Source organism: Schistocerca americana, chromosome 6 (genome assembly GCF_021461395.2).
Source record: "Schistocerca americana isolate TAMUIC-IGC-003095 chromosome 6, iqSchAmer2.1, whole genome shotgun sequence".
In the NCBI taxonomy this organism is placed as follows: Eukaryota; Metazoa; Arthropoda; class Insecta; order Orthoptera; family Acrididae; genus Schistocerca; species Schistocerca americana.
Genome location: NC_060124.1, coordinates 230,665,385 through 230,684,749, shown reverse-complemented (window position 1 = coordinate 230,684,749; position 19,365 = coordinate 230,665,385). Strand labels below are relative to the sequence as shown.

At 42.2% G+C, this 19,365-nt stretch overlaps 1 protein-coding gene across 3 annotated transcripts in view; it reads right to left on the bottom strand.

Annotated features, from left to right (window-relative positions):
- The window catches only part of LOC124619733 (F-box only protein 22-like), a 219,142-nt gene that overhangs the window by 42,892 nt on the left and 156,885 nt on the right, over nucleotides 1–19,365 (bottom strand). For all 3 annotated transcript variants that reach the window (XM_047146305.1, XM_047146302.1, XM_047146303.1), the window contains exon 8: nucleotides 13,270–13,462. In XM_047146305.1, the coding sequence (XP_047002261.1) occupies nucleotides 13,270–13,462 (193 nt within the window). The remainder of the gene's footprint in view (nucleotides 1–13,269; nucleotides 13,463–19,365) is intronic.

Here is a 19,365-nt window from a genome sequence, read left to right as displayed (position 1 = left end):
TCAGACATAAGTACCTGCGGTCGCACTACCCCTCGTGTCCTCGATGGCTCACTCGGATAGAGCGTCAGCCTTGTAAGCAGGAGATCCCGGGTTCGAGTCCCGGTTGGAGCACACATTTTCAACTGCCCCCATTGATATTTATCAATGCCTGTAAGCAGGTAATGGTCTGGATTTCATTGTAATTTCATTTAAAGTGCTGGTATCTGCAAAGACAAGAAGAACCTTCAGATGTGACCAAACTTGCTGATTTTTTGTTTCCCCCCCCCCCATGTACTTACGTTTTGTCACATTATAATATTCTTTAGAAGCTCTGGATTGTTGTTGACTCCATTCAACAATTCCTGAACAATGTCTCTGCGAAGTCATTTTTGCTCAAAATTCAACAATTTTGGGACAAAGTTTGCTTCTACATGCTTCGTACCCAAAACATCTGGAAAAACTACTTGCATGAGCCAAAGCATATGCTGACATCATCAACAACTTCTCTGGTGGTGATTTGGCAATCTTCCAGAACTATATTCTTTTCCTCTTCTTCCACACTGTCATCAGTAATTGATGACAGGCTGCCAGTACATGTGACTGAAGATACAATCAACGTCTTGCGTAATTTGAAATGAAGAAAAATAATTTGTGATATGTTGGACCAGCCTACCAGCCTGTAGTCAGCTACTGTCTAATTTCTGTGTTGTATGGCCCAATGAAGACACACAGCTTTCTATGTGTGACTGTGAGCAATGGCCTTTCCATTAGTACCAAACTCCATAAGTCCACTGCATGGAGTTCCTCTCGCAATGTCCATGTGTAAATTTCTTGAGAGGGAGATCCATTCACTGACAGCAGAATCTCCTGACAGCTTGAAACTATTTGTTACTGGCATCTATCTCAGGTCTCTGTTGGTTAGGTTCCCTTTACGACCACTGTCCCAAATTGGTGTGACTGGTAGATCATTCCCTGCAGACACACTGAATAGTTAGCACTGCTACACCAACAACTGGGTAACTTTTATTTGAGATGTGGCCACAGGCACTTCCAAACATGACAGCTGCTTTCTGTCAGGTCTCCATGTCAATCCATATTACTGCACTACTCCATACGACCATATGGCATGCACACACCTCACTTCACTGCCCCGACTTACGACAGCAGTGGAGGGTTACGAAGCTGCGTGGTACCAGCTCTGCACCATTTGCAGTGCTCCAACCAATGTGCTCTTTTAACGGGTCGCCTACACAAGAACTGACAGGATACATGTCAATGCACATTGGGGCACTTTAGGGAAGCAGAGATTTGCCCATGTAAAGAGACAGAGATAATGAAAGAAAATGACCAACAGACCCTACACATCTGCAGGTATTGGAGAAAAAGCAAATTGACACAATGAAAGAACTACTTTTGAGGAAAACTTTTTTGATGAGTGTGCACAATTTTTTTCACCTGGGGAAAGAGGGTGGTGTGCAATGGTTATGGCAAGAAGAAAAATGTGAGCTAGCCAATCTGATGAAATCTTTGCAGAATTCTCGGAGGGATATCATCGTAGTGTAACACTTCACTGCTAGACTCTGGAGTACAGTCTTCGATACTATCCACAATTTGGATGTCGCTGAGTACTTTGGTTCTGAGCACAACGAGCATTCATACCTGTTGCCTTCCTGTCCACTTCCAACACGATTTCTGCTGCAGCTCCAGCGTGAGAGGCACCACCCAGGGATGCTACCTGCCAGCTCCTGTGAGCACTACGAGCTGTCATGGGCTACCATTAGAAAGCGATTGCTGGTAACGACAGGTACTTTAACACTTCTATCACAATCCTGCCAGTTCCATTCTCTCTGAGCAACAACAGTTCCATTCTCTCTCCGTAACAATAACTAAAAATCCTCGTAACGACCCCGAGATATTTCCATCAATGTAATTGGAATATTAGTGTTTTATGGTAAATAAAACTGATGCCAGTGATGCATACAAGTTTTTGTAAAAATAAATGATTAATAACATAATCTATCTACACTTCTGCAGTAGACATAATAATCATTTTGATCATTACTAATTTGCAAATTCTGTACTTAAATGTAAATAAATTATTCTTAATAAACTAATAACTCTAAACTCAATAAAATCCTTCACAATTCCAAGAGATGAATAGAAGCACAAAACATGAACAATAAAGATATTGAAATTCCAGAAGTAATATCAGAAGAGATGCCCAAACGAATTTGAAGTATTAAGAAAGAAAGCGGCTGGGAGACTGTGCTTTGCTATAATTATTAAAGCAGACGAGTTACACAAAAGGACATTTACAGAATATCTGTGAAGGAAATTTTTTTTTTGCAAAATCAGAAAAATGCCAATATTGTCCTAATTTACAAGAAATGAGACAGACACGACATAAAACTCCTCTCCACAAAGTACAAGACATTCACAAAAATCGTTACCAATTGCACTGAAAAAGATTGAATTTTAATCGAGCAAAAGAACATGCTAGATTTTGAAATGGATATAGCACAATTAATCATTATAAAGGTATTTATCAAATGGTATGACTATGAATTGCCGGCCAGTGTGGCCAAGCGGTTCTAGGCACTTCAGTCTGGAACTGCATGACCGCTACGGTCGCAGGTTCAAATCCTGCTTCGAGCATGAATGTGTGTGATATCCTTAGGTTAGTTAGGTTTAAGTAGTTATAAGGGGGACTGATGACCTCAGATGTTAAGTCCCATAGTGCTCAGAGCCATTTGAACCATTTTTACTATGAATTACTACTTTGACTGAGATTCATATATTTTTGAGAGGGCTTTTAACTCAGTTTCAACAAAATATACTACCAGCTCTGTAGAAACAAGGCACTTTTTCAATCTACACACTGTGATCAAAAGTATGCAGACACTCCTATGTGATGCAGAATTTATCACTACATGTCATGTGAGGTGGAACCACTGGTATAAAAGGAGGTGGGGAGTATTGTGTTGTCAGTAGACAAGCAGTAACAGCACAATGGGTCAGTCACGAGAGCTCAGTGACTTCAAATGTGGACTAGTCATTGGAGGTCATGAAGTGGAAATGCGAAGGAAGAAGCACATTTAAACCAACACAAAACAGATCCTATGTGCTGAAAGAAAGACACTGCCGAGCATTACAGAGAGAGGCTGTAAAAATTCTCATGAAATCAGTGGAAGGAATTACTTGTGCATTCCAAACTGCTACCAGCAGTCCAGCTAATGCAATGATTGTGTGTAAGGAGTCAAGGAGAGTGGGGTAGAATGGCTGACAGTTCCTAATAATCCATACATTTCTGTAGGCAATGCTTAAGTGACACTTGAGGTGGTGTAAGGAGCGACACCTCTGGACAGTGGATGACAACAAATAAGTGTATGGAATGATTAATCACACTATGCTCTGTGGTAATCTGTTGGAAGGGTTTGGGTTTGGTGAATGCCTGGAGAATGTTACCTGATGTCATGTGTAGTGCCTACAATGAAGAGCAATGGATGAGGTGTAACAGAATGGGGGGCGGGGGGGAGGGGGGGGGGTATTTTTTATGGTTATGTTAGGGACCCCTTAATGTGCTTTAAAAACACTACATGTGGGCAGGTACTGCGTGAAATAGAGCAATGGTTTAGGGTCAATGACTGAGTGTATTAGCGTGACAAACGAGGAAATCAATTGTTGACAAATAACATTCCTGAAATGGGCTGGCCTCCAGTGAGCAGCAACCTGAAGCCAATGTAACACCTTTGGAATGAGTCTGAATGTTGAATTCATTCCAGACCTCCGTGTACAATGCCACTACCTTCTTTGCTTTCCACTCTTTGAGGAAGAATGGGCTGCCATTCTCCCCAGAAATTAAGCCACCTAATGTAATGCGTCCCCAGCAGAGTTCAACTTGTAAAACGTGAAGGGTGGACACACCTCATATTAAGGCCCACTAATGGGTGTCTGGTTACTTTTGGCAAGACAGTGTCGGTCAGTGTACTGGAGAAGATATACAGCAATGCTACTGCTTCCATCAGCCTTCATCAAGATAGTGGGAAATATAAAATTGAAAGAGATTTCAGGCAGAGAGATTAACATTAACAAAACTATTATCGTCAGTCCTACAGAAAGGTTTCAGATTTGCTAATCAGGAAAAATGAAAGTGCCTGGTTAATAGATCATATCAGAGCTGCCTATGTTATTGCTGATGACACTATACTGTTTTCCTGAAGAACACATTTTAAAAAAGAAAGAAAAGGGAGAACTCAATACAGCAAATCTGAAAGTAGTAGGCGTGAATACAAATTATAATTATAAAATTATAAAAAGACTACAATAATTGCAATGAGAACATTAAAAATGAAAATAATTCAAATCAAAAATACAGTCAAACAAGCACAACTGAAAAGTTTTCCTTTACAGAGCAGTTGGAGATGATGACTGAATGAACAGAAACTGAATCAAACAGATAAATAAAAATGACCTGGAACACATCTGATAACTAAACAGGATTTAAAAACCAAGTTTCCAACATCCCATATCTCCACCATGCTGGAGCTGCAATGGATTCATAAAATTTATGTGATTCCAACAACTGTTACAAAAATCTTAAGTTGAGAAGAAAAACATTTATTTATTGATGACCAGTTTCTGACTCTTTCACCATTATCAAATCAACCATAAATGTAAGTCTTGCATTACACAAGACATACAAGTGGAAAAATGGCCGTGAAGTCAATAACCGAGATAACACATAATATGGCCTCCACATATGCTCATCGCTAACTGTGAAAGAGAACTGACAGTGATGAGCATATGCAGAGGCCACATTACCTATTACCACAGTTATTGACTCCATGACCAATCTTCCACTTGTATGACTGGAATAACAGAGGACATACATTTATGACTGATTTGATAATAGACAAATAGTCTGAAACTGGTCATCAAAAAATAAATGTTGTTCTTGTGCAACTTCAGAAAGTTTTCGTAACAGTTACTGGAAGTTTCCAATGTGTTGGACAAGGAAAGCTGCAATAAGTGTGTACTGCCAGTTACGACTCATAGTAGAAACACGCGAACCACTGTAAAAATCATGCGTAAACTGGTGTCTGCTGAGAAAGCAATGGAGAGAAGCATACACTGGGGAGTACTAGAAGAGACACAAAAAATTAAATGGCTTTGACAACAAACCAGTGGAACACAGTTACAGTTTTAATGAAATACAAATTGATGGGGGCAGTAAGTACGGTAAAGTGAATGAATGATTGATGTATCTTTGCAAAATGCCCAGAGATGAGAAAAGACTGAGGCAGCAACATAACAGGTGGCTAGTTGGCATTACATAACACACAGGCGTAACACAGGTGATTACATGTGAAGACCGGAACACATTGTAAAGTGTGGAGGAGTCATTAGTCAAGCAGTGGATGTCCAACTGCTGTTGCTGCTGCTGATGATGATGATGACATGACACTTAAATAGGCAGTATAAGGCTGGCTACTTATACACTTTCACTTTCACTATCAGTGAAGCAACATAGGCTTTCAAGACTAAGTTGTTAACTGAAAAGTGCGAAAAGGTCAACTTGCGATGAGAAGTCGGGCACACTACCATTGTAAAGAATTTCATTATAGCTTTGTAGGTAGGTTGGCAGGGATTAATGAAACATTGCATGACTAAGTGTGTTCCATTTTCAGATTTCTTTCCTTCATTGTGATGATGTTTGGATTATAGATGTGTGTTCCAGCGTAACAAGTGCCGGTGCAACGATCACGGATAGAAGAGAAGAGAGGGCTATGAAATGACATCAGCCACTAGTACACTGACAAACCCAACACTAAGACTGGAGCAGCCTCTGTATGAAGAGAATATAAGTGCTGTGCCGCCTAGCCGTGGGTGGAGTGGAAGACGAGCCGTCATACAAATGCTGCAGCAGCAACTTATGAGTTGTATTGTTTAGCTTGCATTGAAATTGTATATACCAAAGGACATTGATTATTTGTATGTCACCATTTGCATCTGACACACCTTTGTGAATACGCAAAGTTAAGTATTATCAATTTAACTTACTGTAATAAACTCCATTAATATGATTTGCTTGAATTGTTGTGTAGCGATCCGAGAAAACAGCTTCCTAGGCGCGCTATATTAGACACGTGGGCAGTACACAAAAATTGGCGACAAGGATGGGATTTGTTGTTGTCTCAATACGAGTACGAGATTTTGTATTGTCCGACAGCTCAATATGGTAATGCGGATGTGGTTTCACCTCTTCTGATTGGCCTTGATACAGATTTTGATGCTTCTGCTGCATCTTGTTATCACATCAATGCTCTGGATTCTGAATTTCAATTTCTACAAGCCTTTTTGGTGAACTATGGGAAAATTGCACAGACCATGGAAGCTGATTCAGATTTGAACATTTTGCTAACATACATTCACACATCTCGGCCTCATTCCTTTCATAGTATAAAGAACTCTGTAGTGCAACAATACTTTGCACACTGGCATAGCCTTGCTATACAGAAAGGTGAGAGTCTTGCACAAAATGACAGGGACAGTCAAGTGTGTTGATCCCTAAAGCTTTGCAGAAAGAAGTTATTTCACCAAGGACACTGGGGGACTGTTTGAATGAAACAGTTAGCGCATCGACACTGTACTTGGTAAGGTATGGACATCCAAATAGAACAGATGACGTCCCAGTGTCACGCATGTGCGGAAAATCAGTCCACTCTGGCACAAAAAATCTCTGTTTGGCCTAACTCGCAATCAACATGGCAACGTGTGCACACAGACTTTCTGGAACCTTTTTGGAACACTCATTGGCTAATTGTGGTTCACTCATATAGCAAGTTTCCTTTTGCTGTGCCAATGAACTCGACAACATCACGTAGCACAATTCAGGCGTCCTCTATTTTTTGCCTCATAGCGACAGACAATGGACCTCAGTTCATGTCAAATGAATTTGAAACATTCTGTGAACACAATGGCATACAGCATCTAACTAGTGAATCGTCCCATACATAGTCAAGCAGTGAAGTGGAAGATTTTGTCAGAACATTCAAGCAGCAGATGACCAAACTTCGCTCCGCACACACCAGAGATCAAGCATTGCAACTATTTCTCACCTCCTCTCCTCCTACCGAAAGAGCTGGACCTGCCGACACTGCAGAAGTTGATGCCGTCTACATCTGGTTATTGGCCTCCTGAAGTGGATGCGTACCCTTCAGGTCATTTTCTGGGGGACGTTTCAGCCATAGTGAATGCCGGCTGGCAGGGTACGACTGGAATCTTAACGTCCCCTGCAGCCACAGCTTCCGGTTCAGCAAAGTGCCCACACTCCTGCCTTTCTCAATGTTGCCGCGCTTCCTACATGATGACAGTCCATCACTTTGAGGGTGGGGGAATGTTCCAGTGTAATGACAAGCGCCGACACAATAATCGAGAATGGAAGAGCAGAGAGGGCTGTGAGAAGACGTCAGCAAATAGTACACTGACGAACCCAACACCAAGACAGGAATGGCCCCAATACGAAGAGAATGTAAGTGCTGTGCTGCCTAGGCACAGGCAGGGTGAAAGACGACCGTCATTCAAACACTACAGCAGTTACTTACGGACTGAATTGTTTTGCTTGCACTGAAATTGTATATACTGAAGGACATTGATTATTTGCATGTCCCCATTTGCTTGCAACACTCCTTTGTGAATACACAAAATTAAATACTGTCAATTTAACTTCCTATAATAAACTTCATTAATATGCCATCTGCTTCACATATGCTGTGCAGCAAGCTACATAAATTTAAGTATTAACTGTATTTTTCTTACTTATCACTTCTTTTTCCGTGTGTTTTTGCTTTTAGGAAGCTTTAATTTTCAAGTACTAGTAATAGTGTTCCATAGATTTCGTGTTTGTTTTGAATACAGTCCAGAGACAGGTAGTGCCCATTTTCATTCTTTCCAACAAGAAGTGTCTAGTAATCACAGTTTAGTCAGCTATCAGCTGCCTTTAGTGAATTAGCAGTCTAGTTAAAAGTTGATTAACTCTCTGCAGTAAATTGTTGATTTCTTAAGACGGATAGGATGTGTGACTACTGTGTACAGACGCAGGAGGAGCTGGCCACTGTTCGTGAACAGCTGAACGTGCTGATGACCGCGGTCAACCATTTCCAGGGTGCTGCCTCTGAGTGTAGCGGCAGTGGGGAGTCTGGTGCGTCACATGGTACATCCCAGGTGTTACATGCTTCATCCACAGTCCCTGCTGTTGAGACATCTTCGTGGTTACGGGGCGTGGTTGCGCCACCATCTCCCCAAAGGGAGTGGCGGGTTCAGCGGCGTTCACGCCGCACGAGGCGCAGGGTCAGTGTGGAGGCTGGCTGTGTGGCATCACCCGCTCTGCCTGGGAGTGGACGTGTGGCCGCTCCTTCAGCAAGGCCCAGGCAGGCACATGGGGAGAGGGGTTTATTAGTGACTGGGAGCTCCAATGTTAGGCGGGTGATGGAGCCCCTTAGGGAAATAGCATAAAGGTTGGGAAAGAAGGCCAGTGTTCACTCTGTCTGCTTACCGGGGAGGTCTCATCCGAGATGTGGAGGAGGCCCTGCCGGCGGCGACAGAGAGTACTGGGTGCACCCAACTGCAAATTGTTGCTCATGTCAGCACCAGTGACTCCTGCTGTCTGGGTTCAGAGGTCACCCTCAGTTCATACAGGCAGTTGGCGGAATTGGTGAAGGCTGAAAGCCTCGCTCTCTAACTATTTGTAGCATCGTTCCCAGAACCGATTGCAGTCCTCTGGTTTGGAGCCAAGTGGAAGGCTTAAACCAGAGGCTCAGACGATTCTGCGGAGATCTGGGATGCAAATTTCTCGACCTCCGCTGCCGGGTGGAGAAATGTAGGGTCCCCCTGAATAGGTCAGGCGTGCACTACATGCCGAAAGCGGCTACAATGGTAGCGGAGTACGTGTGGAGTGCACATGTGGGTTTTTTAGGTTAGAGAATTCCCTCCCTAGGCGCGACAAGACGCTTCCTGAGACGTGACAAGGTAGCAGTAGGCAAAATGCACAGAGAATAACAATATTAATGTGGTAATAGTAAACTGCAGGAGCGTCTACAGAAAGGTCCCAGAACTGCTCTCATTAATAAACAGTCACAATGCCAACATAGTACTAGGGACGGAAAGTTGACTGAAACGAGATGTAAACAGTAATGAAATTCTAAACTCAGATTGGAATGTATACCGCAGAGACAGACTGGACAGTGAAGGGGGAGGCGTGTTTATAGCGATAAAAAGTGCAATAGTATCGAAAGAAATTGACGGAGATTCGAAACATGAAATAATTTGGGTGAAGGTCACAGTTAAAGCAGGCTCAAACATGGTAATTGGATGTCTTTATAGGCCCTCTGGCTCAGCAGCTGTTATGGCAGAGCAACTGAAGGAAAATTTGGAAAATATTTCAAGTAGATTTCCCCACCATGTTATAGTTCTGGGTGGAGATTTTAATTTACCAGATATAGACTGGGAGACTCAAACGTTTATAACTGGTGGCAAGGACAAAGAAACCAGTGAAATCTTTTTAAGTGCATTATCTGAAAACTACCTTCAGCAGTTAAACAGAGAACCGACTCATGGCGATAACAATTTAGACCTTCTGGTGACTAACAGACCTGTACCAGCTGAAACAGTTAAGGCAGAACAGGGAACCAGCGATCATAAAGCACTTACTGCATCGATGGTTTCAGCCGTTAACAGAAATATTAAAAAAGGTAGGAAGATTTTTTTGTTTAGCAAAAGTGACAAAAAGCAGATTTCAGAGTACTTCACAACTAAACACAAAAGTTTTATCTCAAGTACAGATAGTGTTGAGGATCAGTGGACAAAGTTCAAAAACATCGCACAATATGCATTAGGTGAGTATGTGCCAAGCAAGATCATAAGAGATAGAAAAGAGCCACCGTGGTGCAACAGCCGAGTTAGAAAACTGCTACAGAAGCAAAGGGAACTTCACAGCAAAAATAAACATAGCCAAAGCCTTGCAGACAAACAAAAATTACACGAAGCGAAATGTAGTGTGAGGAGGGCTATGCGAGAGGCTTTCAATGAATTCGAAAGTAAAATTCTATGTACTGACTTAGCAGAAAATCCTAAGAAATTATGGTCTTATGTCAAAGTCGTAGGTGGATCAAAATAAAATGTCCAGACACTCTATGACCATAATGGTACTGAAACAGAGGATGACAGACTAAAGGTCGAAATACTAAATGTCTTTTTCCAAAGCTGTTTTGCAGAGGAAGACTGCACTGTAGTTCCTTCTCTGGACTGTCGCACAGATGACAAAATGGTAGATACTAAAATAGATGACAGAGGGATAGAGAAACAATTAAAATCGCTCGAAGACGAAAGGCCGCTGGACCTGATGGGATACCAGTTCAATTTTACACAGAGTACGCGAAGAAACTTGCCCCCCTTCTTGCACCAGTGTACCATAGTTCTCTAGAAGAGTGCAGTGTTCCAAAAGATTGGAAAAGGGCACAGGTCATCCACGTTTTCAACAAAAGTGCTGGCAGGTCGATAGACACACAAACAAACACAAACATACACACAAAATTCAAGCTTTCGCAACAAACTGTTGCCTCATCAGGAAAGAGGGAAGGAGAGGGGAAGACGAAAGGACATACAGACACAAGCAGAAATATGTCTGCTTGTGTCTGTATGTGTGGATGGATATGTGCGTGTGTGCGAGTGTATACCTGTCCTTTTTTCCCCCTAAGGTAAGTCTTTCCGTTCCCGGGATTGGAATGACTCCTTACCCTCTCCCTTAAAACCCACTTCCTTTCGTCTTCCCCTCTCCTTCCCTCTTTCCTGATGAGGCAACAGTTTGTTGCGAAAGCTTGAATTTTGTGTGTATGTTTGTGTGTCTATCGACCTGCCAGCGCTTTTGTTCGGTAAGTCACCTCATCTTTGTTTTATATATATATATATATATATATATATATATATATATATATATATATATCTCTGCAACAAACTGACGCATGGTGCAGGGAATGGCAATTGAATCTCAATGTAGACAAGTGTAATGTGCTGCAAATACAAAGAAAGAAAGATCCTTTATCATTTAGCTACAATATAGCAGGTCAGCAACTGGAAGCAGTTAATTCCATAAATTATCTGGGAGTAGGCATTAGGAGTGATTTAAAATGGAATGACCATAAAAAATTAATCGTCGGTAAATCAGATGCCAGAAGAATCCTAAGTAAATGCAGTCCAAAAACAAAGGAAGTAGGTTACAGTACACTTTTTCGCCCACTGCTTGAATGCTGCTCACAGGTGTGGGATCCATAACCAGATAGGGTTGATAGAAGAGAGAGAGAAGATCCAAGTGCGGTTCATTACAGGATCATTTAGTAATCGCGAAAGCGTTACAGAGATGATAGATAAACTCCATTGGAAGACTCTGCAAGAGAGACGCTCAGTAGCTCGGTACTGGCTTTTGTTGAAGTTTCGAGAACATACCTTCACTGAGGAGTCAAGCAGTATGTTGCTCCAAAAAATGTTCAAATGTGTGTGAAATCTTATGGGACTTAACTGCTAAGGACCAGCCGCATAGTCCATGACTGCAGCACCTTAGAGCACTCGGCTAATCCCGCACGGCTATGTTGCTCCCTCCTATGTATATCTCGCGAAGAGACCATGAGGACAAAATCAGAGAGATTAGAGCCCACACAGAGGCATACAGATAATCTTTCTTCCCACGAACAATACGAGACTGGAATAGAAGGGAGAACCGATAGAGGTACTCAAGGTACCCTCCGCCACACACTGTCAGGTGGCTTGCGGAGTATGGATGTAGATGTAGATTTGCTCGAATTGTTGTCTAGCAATCCGAGAAAACAGGTTCCTAGGCATCCTATATTAGACGAGCAGACAGTACACAAAACTGTGTGCATCATGTTGTTTTTGTTGATTCACTGTCAGGCTATAAGTTTAAAGATTTCAGATTGGATCCATTAACATGGCTAGATTTTATTGCTTCATTTGTATCTTGTCTCTTTGAGTGTTCTCCATATATGAAAAAAATGTCAACTTAATTCATCTGGATGCAAAAGGTGAAGACCCAAAGTTAAAGCAATGGTAACAGGCTATTATTGGCATAACTGGCTACTATTGGCCTCGGTCATCACCTGAGAAACATTTCTCACACATGTTCTGAAACAGTATGAACTGATTACAGAGCTTTGGCATGATGAGCAACAAAGAACTTCATCAAACTTAACTCTGCAGCCACTTGGCGTTGACCAGCTACAATGTCGTCCTGTGCCAATTTGGCACGGAGCAGCAAGCAATCATCTCATCGGTCTTCTCCAAGCAGTTGTGAACTCTCAAGAGTACTTCCCGTACAAATAGTGGCTCAATTGCCATCACAAGACTAAGCGCACCCTGTTCCAGTCATCTCACCAAGAAAAATCCCTAGCAGCATTTGAAATTGAACCCAAGTCCTCTGCATGAAGAGTCAGACTATTCAGCTACAGAGATGGGAACTAGTGGAACCTAAATATGTCTAAAAGCTGCAATATTATTCTTGTACTTTTCCTCTAGTGTTGTAGGTTCAACACAATATTCACTTAAATCATATAGTCCAAAAAGGGGTTTAAAATCCACAAAATCTGAATACATTTAGGACTGAAGAATAATTATTTTACTACAATATAATTTCCGTTCTGAAATAAATGGTTGCATAAAGTTTCAGCATAAATTCTATAATGACTACGACATTACAAAAGAAAACTGAGTGACAAAAGTGCTGGCCAGTGCTTACCTTCAGGAGAAATGTGAAATCGTCCACCACTGTCCTAGCTTTTGGGACTGATAGTTCCAGTTCCTTCCTTGGTGAGGAGAGGGGGATAGTTTGCAAAAGTTCAAAAAGGAAGCACATGTCAAACAGACTCCAGGATGAGAGGAATCCACCAGTTGTAAGGAAGTGGGGAGACAGAGAACTCATCCCGGGCACTGAATGAATTGATCTTTTTTAACTTTTCCAAATCCATCACTCTTATAGAACCATAGTTCAAAAGCTAGGATCGTGTTTGTAATTATATATATATCTGTCAGCAGCAGTGACGTTTCTCCTGATGATAAACAATGGCCAGCAATTTTCTCTCTCAATTTTATGGTTTTCTTGAAAAATTGTTTACTTTAGGAATATTTATGCAAGAAAATTTCTGTCATGACAGGTTTTCACTGATATCTTGTCTATAAACTATCCTGTAAAAGAATAGTATGTATTGTGAACTTCTGTGCACTCACTTCATCCATAAGACTTGCAACTTCAGCTTTGCACCTTATATCTGTATCCAGTAGGGTGGAAGTACAATGCACATTATTCCCTGAAAATGCTATGCCAACAATTGCTCCTGCCTTTGAACACTTCTTCTCATCATTTGTTACAAAATGGAACTGATTAAAAAATCCACCTCCAATTACAAATTGTTCTGGCTGCCTGTGAAAAGAAACAAATATTAATGTATGTGATAGAAGCAAGAACAAAAATTAAATTGCATTCTTTTAGCAAAAGGAAATAATGCACGGTCTCTATAAACAATTGTTGCAAATGGTGGTCTCAAATGATTTACATAATCCATAAACAAATACTTAATGGAGAGTAACATGCTATTTATGAAGTTTCATAAAAGCGAACTTTGTGTGTTCAACTCTAAAACATGTTTTGTAAGGTAGTATATTTGCACATGAGGTACCTCATCTATATTTTGTTGCATTTTACTCTCTCTTGTTCTCTGTCTAAGTTGCATTCACATTTGAGTTAATGGTGACTAGTTTTGAACAAATCCGTTCAGTTTCAAACTATTACTAGAGTCATTCTCATGTGATTAATGAGCTAATTTCATAGTGTAATATTTGTACATGTTGAGCCTCTCAACAGTTCACACTGAACATTCTCTGCCTTAAAAATGAACAAATACTATTGGATCTAGTCACCATTAACAGAAATGTAAACATAACTAATCGTAAGACAGGAAACTAAAGAAATAATAAAATTAATTAAAGTTGCTGTTCCTCCTCCTGACAAAACAATGTCAGAGTTCCACAAACTGTATTGTATATGTGATATGGCATGGAAAGTCTTTTGTGGAGTATAAATAATTTGGAGTGAAGGTAACAACTCTCTGAATAGCTGAGTAGATCTTGCACAAATCCTTTTTCAGAGCCATAGAATGTTGTGTACTCGTGCACCCATAGTCGTTGCATCTGCAGTGATGAGCAGTCCCTCATGAAATATACCAAAGATCTCACTGAAGCCTTCACAATCCGTAATTATCCTCCCAATCTTGTACAAAAATAAATCTCCTGTCCTTTATCTTTCCAGTCCCCCCACCACCTCCCAAAGTCACACCATCTGGCCACAGAGAAGCATTCCCCTCGTAACTCAGTGCCACCCAGGACTGGGGCAACTGAACTGCATTCTCCACCAGGGTTTCTACTAACTCTCATTGTGCCCTGAAATGAGAATTTCCTGCCTGCTATCCTGCCCACCCCTCCCATAGTGGTATTCCATCATCCACCGAACCTACACAATATACTCATTTGTACCTACACAACACCTGTTCCCTACCCCTTACCTCATGGCTCCCCTGTATTAGACCTAGATGTAAGACCTGTCCCATGCATCCTCCCACCACCACCTACTCCAGTCCAGTCACAAACATCACCTATTCATCAAAGACAGGGATACTTGTGGAACCAGTCATGTGATCTACAAGCTAAACTGCAACCACTGCGCTGCATTCTATGTGGGCATGACAATCAACAAGCTGTCTGTCTGCATGAATGGTCACCGACAAACTATGGCCAAGAAACAAAAGGTTCCACCCTGCTGCTGAGCACATTGCCAAACATGACATCCTCCATTTCAATAACTGCTTCACATCCTGTGCCATACGAATCCTTCCCACTTTCCAACAGCTTTTCTGAATTGCACAGGTGGGAACTTTCTCTGCAATACATCCTATATTCCTGTAACCCTCCTGGCCTCAACCTTCGTTAGTCATTGTATGCACCCATCCAGCGCCTTCCCTGTTCGCATTCTGGCACTACACAGCCTGCATTCCACCATCACACTCAGTCTTTTTACTTCTCTCATTTTCTGCTACCCCCCCCCCCCCCCCCCCCCCAACTGCACCCTTGCCCTTCGCCAAACCTCCCGACTGCACATAGCTGCCCAAACCTGTCTCCAACATGTTGCTGCGTGCTCCCAAAGCACTGCGCTGTCCGCCACCCTCTACCCTACTATCCCTCCCCCTCCCCACCCCAGCCTCCTCCATACCTGCACACAGTCACCACTCCCATCATGCACTGGTGCTGCTGCTCGCAATGTGGTGTCAATTGCCTGAGACTGCAGTCGTGTGTGAGTGTTGTGGAACCAGTCATGTGATCTACAAGCTAAACTGCAACCACTGCGCTGCATTCTATGTGGGCATGACAATCAACAAGCTGTCTGTCTGCATGAATGGTCACCGACAAACTATGGCCAAGAAACAAAAGGTTCCACCCTGCTGCTGAGCACATTGCCAAACATGACATCCTCCATTTCAATAACTGCTTCACATCCTGTGCCATACGAATCCTTCCCACTTTCCAACAGCTTTTCTGAATTGCACAGGTGGGAACTTTCTCTGCAATACATCCTATATTCCTGTAACCCTCCTGGCCTCAACCTTCGTTAGTCATTGTATGCACCCATCCAGCGCCTTCCCTGTTCGCATTCTGGCACTACACAGCCTGCATTCCACCATCACACTCAGTCTTTTTACTTCTCTCATTTTCTGCTACCCCCCCCCCCCCCCCCCCCCAACTGCACCCTTGCCCTTCGCCAAACCTCCCGACTGCACATAGCTGCCCAAACCTGTCTCCAACATGTTGCTGCGTGCTCCCAAAGCACTGCGCTGTCCGCCACCCTCTACCCTACTATCCCTCCCCCTCCCCACCCCAGCCTCCTCCATACCTGCACACAGTCACCACTCCCATCATGCACTGGTGCTGCTGCTCGCAATGTGGTGTCAATTGCCTGAGACTGCAGTCGTGTGTGAGTGTTGTGGAACCAGTCATGTGATCTACAAGCTAAACTGCAACCACTGCGCTGCATTCTATGTGGGCATGACAATCAACAAGCTGTCTGTCTGCATGAATGGTCACCGACAAACTATGGCCAAGAAACAAAAGGTTCCACCCTGCTGCTGAGCACATTGCCAAACATGACATCCTCCATTTCAATAACTGCTTCACATCCTGTGCCATACGAATCCTTCCCACTTTCCAACAGCTTTTCTGAATTGCACAGGTGGGAACTTTATCTGCAATACATCCTATATTCCTGTAACCCTCCTGGCCTCAACCTTCGTTAGTCATTGTATGCACCCATCCAGCGCCTTCCCTGTTCGCATTCTGGCACTACACAGCCTGCATTCCACCATCACACTCAGTCTTTTTACTTCTCTCATTTTCTGCTACCCCCCCCCCCCCCCCAACTGAACCCTTGCCCTTCGCCAAACCTCCCGACTGCACATAGCTGCCCAAACCTGTCTCCAACATGTTGCTGCATGCTCCCAAAGCACTGCGCTGTCCGCCACCCTCTACCCTACTATCCCTCCCCCTCCCCACCCCAGCCTCCTCCATACCTGCACACAGTCACCACTCCCATCATGCACTGGTGCTGCTGCTCGCAATGTGGTGTCAATTGCCTGAGACTGCAGTCGTGTGTGAGTGTTGCATGCGTGTGCGTGTGTGTGTGTCACCTATTTTTGACAAAGGCCTTACTAACTGAAAGCTTTATTTGTGACAGTCTTTTTGGTGTGCTCATCTGCGACTCAGCATCTCCACTATATGGTGAGTGGTAACTTTCCTTTTCATAATATTGTAAGAATAATAATAATAATTATAATAATAATGACACTAATGATACTAATAACAATAATAATACTATAAAAAATCGGCTCACCAAGTGGCAGGTCTGGGGAGACCTACCAGTAAATCTCCCTGGATCCAGGGTTCTGGGGGCTTTTCCGAACTATGTCCCTTTTCCTAAACCTCTCCAGTCCTTTTCTTTCATCCCTGTTCCTTCCCCTTCAACCCCTCTGCTGGAACGAGGAGCCACTGGCTCCCAAAGCTTGCATAAATAAGACCTTCTCTCTCTCTCTCTCTCTCTCTCTCTCTGTGTGTGTGTGTGTGTGTGTGTGTGTGTGTGTGTGTGTGTGTGTGTGTGTGTGTGTGTCCCCTCCTGCCGCTGCTTGGTGAGTAGATTTTTTTACCTACCTAGTTACATTACACTGTCAAAAATAGATCATATATAATATTAATAATAATTATTATAATAATAAAGCACATTTAGAATGATACATATCAGCATAGCGCATTTTAAGCCACATTAAGTATTATCAGAAGTGAAAAAGATAAAGAAAGAAAAAACTGAAATGATAGTGACAGAAACTGTTAGGCATGAACAGAATATAAATAGAGAACTCTGCCAACAAGGGGTAGGGGAAAGGTGTGGAGGAGGGGGACTGAAGAAAGTGAGCTGCATGGAGTCTGGGAGAGATGACTATTGTGGCAGGATGTGGACCATCAGCAGTCTTTTGAAGTTTGGAAAGAATTTAATTTCTCTGACATTTTGAGGAAGATCCCTGATCAGGTTCATGATACAGAAAATGATTTTGAGAACATGACAGTATTATGTGATGGTACAGACAGGATTTTACTTTGTTGAGAATGTATATTTCGCTGTGTTGACCAGATAGTATTCTAAGAGTTGACGACAAATATGTAGTAGTGCAGTGATGGGAGACAACGGTAAAGCAAACATGGATTATGATAGTCTCTACACCTATTGGCACATAGCCACGATGATTTTTCATAGGCACGGGGGATACAGTTGAAAAAGTGTACATCAGAAATGTATCAATACTAGAGAAGGAAAGTTTCCACTCACCATATTGCGGAGATGCTGAGTCGCGATAGGCACAACAAGAAGATTCACACAATTACAGCTTTTGGCCATTAAGGTCTCTGCCAGCAGTAGCAGTAGAGTAGCAGTAGCAGTAGCAGTAGACACACACACACACACACACACACACAAACACAAACACAACTTGCATACACGTCTGCAGTTTCAGAGAACTGAAACCACACTGCGAGCAGCAGCACCAGTGCATCATGCACTGGTGCTGCTGCTCACAGTGTGGTTTCAGTTCTCTGAGACTGCAGATGTGTGTGCAAGTTGCTTTTGTGTGTGTGTGTGTGTGTGTGTGTGTGTGTGTGTGTGTGTCTACTGCTGACTAAGGCCTTAATGGCCGAAAGCTATAATTGTGTGAATCTTTTTGTTATGCCTATTGCGACTCAGCATCTTCACTATATGGTGAATGGAACGTTCCTTCTCTTGTATTGTTACATTCCATCCTGGATTTTCCATTGTTTCATCAGAAATGCACTATACACAAGCATTAATTACCTGTTCCAGCCTGTGTCCTTGCAGAATAGCATCACCATAATCAAGTATGCTCAAAAGAAATACTTTTTTATATCTATGTGGTGAGTGAAGTGACACTAATGCCTTCTTGCAGACTGAATTTGTATTTCAGTCCAGTCTAAGTGATGGCCCAGTATTATTTGCCTACTGACAACTCTGCACCTCAACTTTTTTGGAGAGTACTTAAATGTAAGTATAGTACAGTATCACAGTGGCATGAATTATTTATAAGCCTGGGTGATTTGTTTGAATTGCTTCATATAAACTGCCTAGAACTTCCATACAGAAGTCCTTATCAGCTAAACCACTTGATAGGCAGAACTTTCACTACATTATATTACTGGACTTAAGAATGTTGCACATTATTCCAAACTTACAGCAAAATTAATTCAAAAGAATTTTTCAGTTTTTTCAGCAAGTTGTAAGTTATCAAGTGTGCAATAAATAATTTGAAGCAAAGGCAAAAAGTAATACATCGTCTTACTGAATTTCTTCAGGTCAAAACAAAAGTAATGAATTGGTAAAAAGCTGTATGATTAATGAATTGTTAACTTTTTCCAGGCATTCTGTTGTCAGCAGTACAGCTTTTATTAATTCACTTTCTCATGGATCGAATTGTCTAACAAGGACATTAGCAATAAAAAGACCCATAGGATCAGTTGGCTCATCAGCTGAAATCCAGATCTTTTATTTTTTACTTCATCTTTAGCGATTTTCATTACTTCATTGTAACATTCACTCATGTGACATTTCCACAAATTTGACTCACTGTGCACAGATTCGTCTGTATACTTCTCCAAAAACAGTCCTAAGGGGACTTGTACATGAATAACTGTCAAAAAATCGATTATATAATTTTTGTCTTA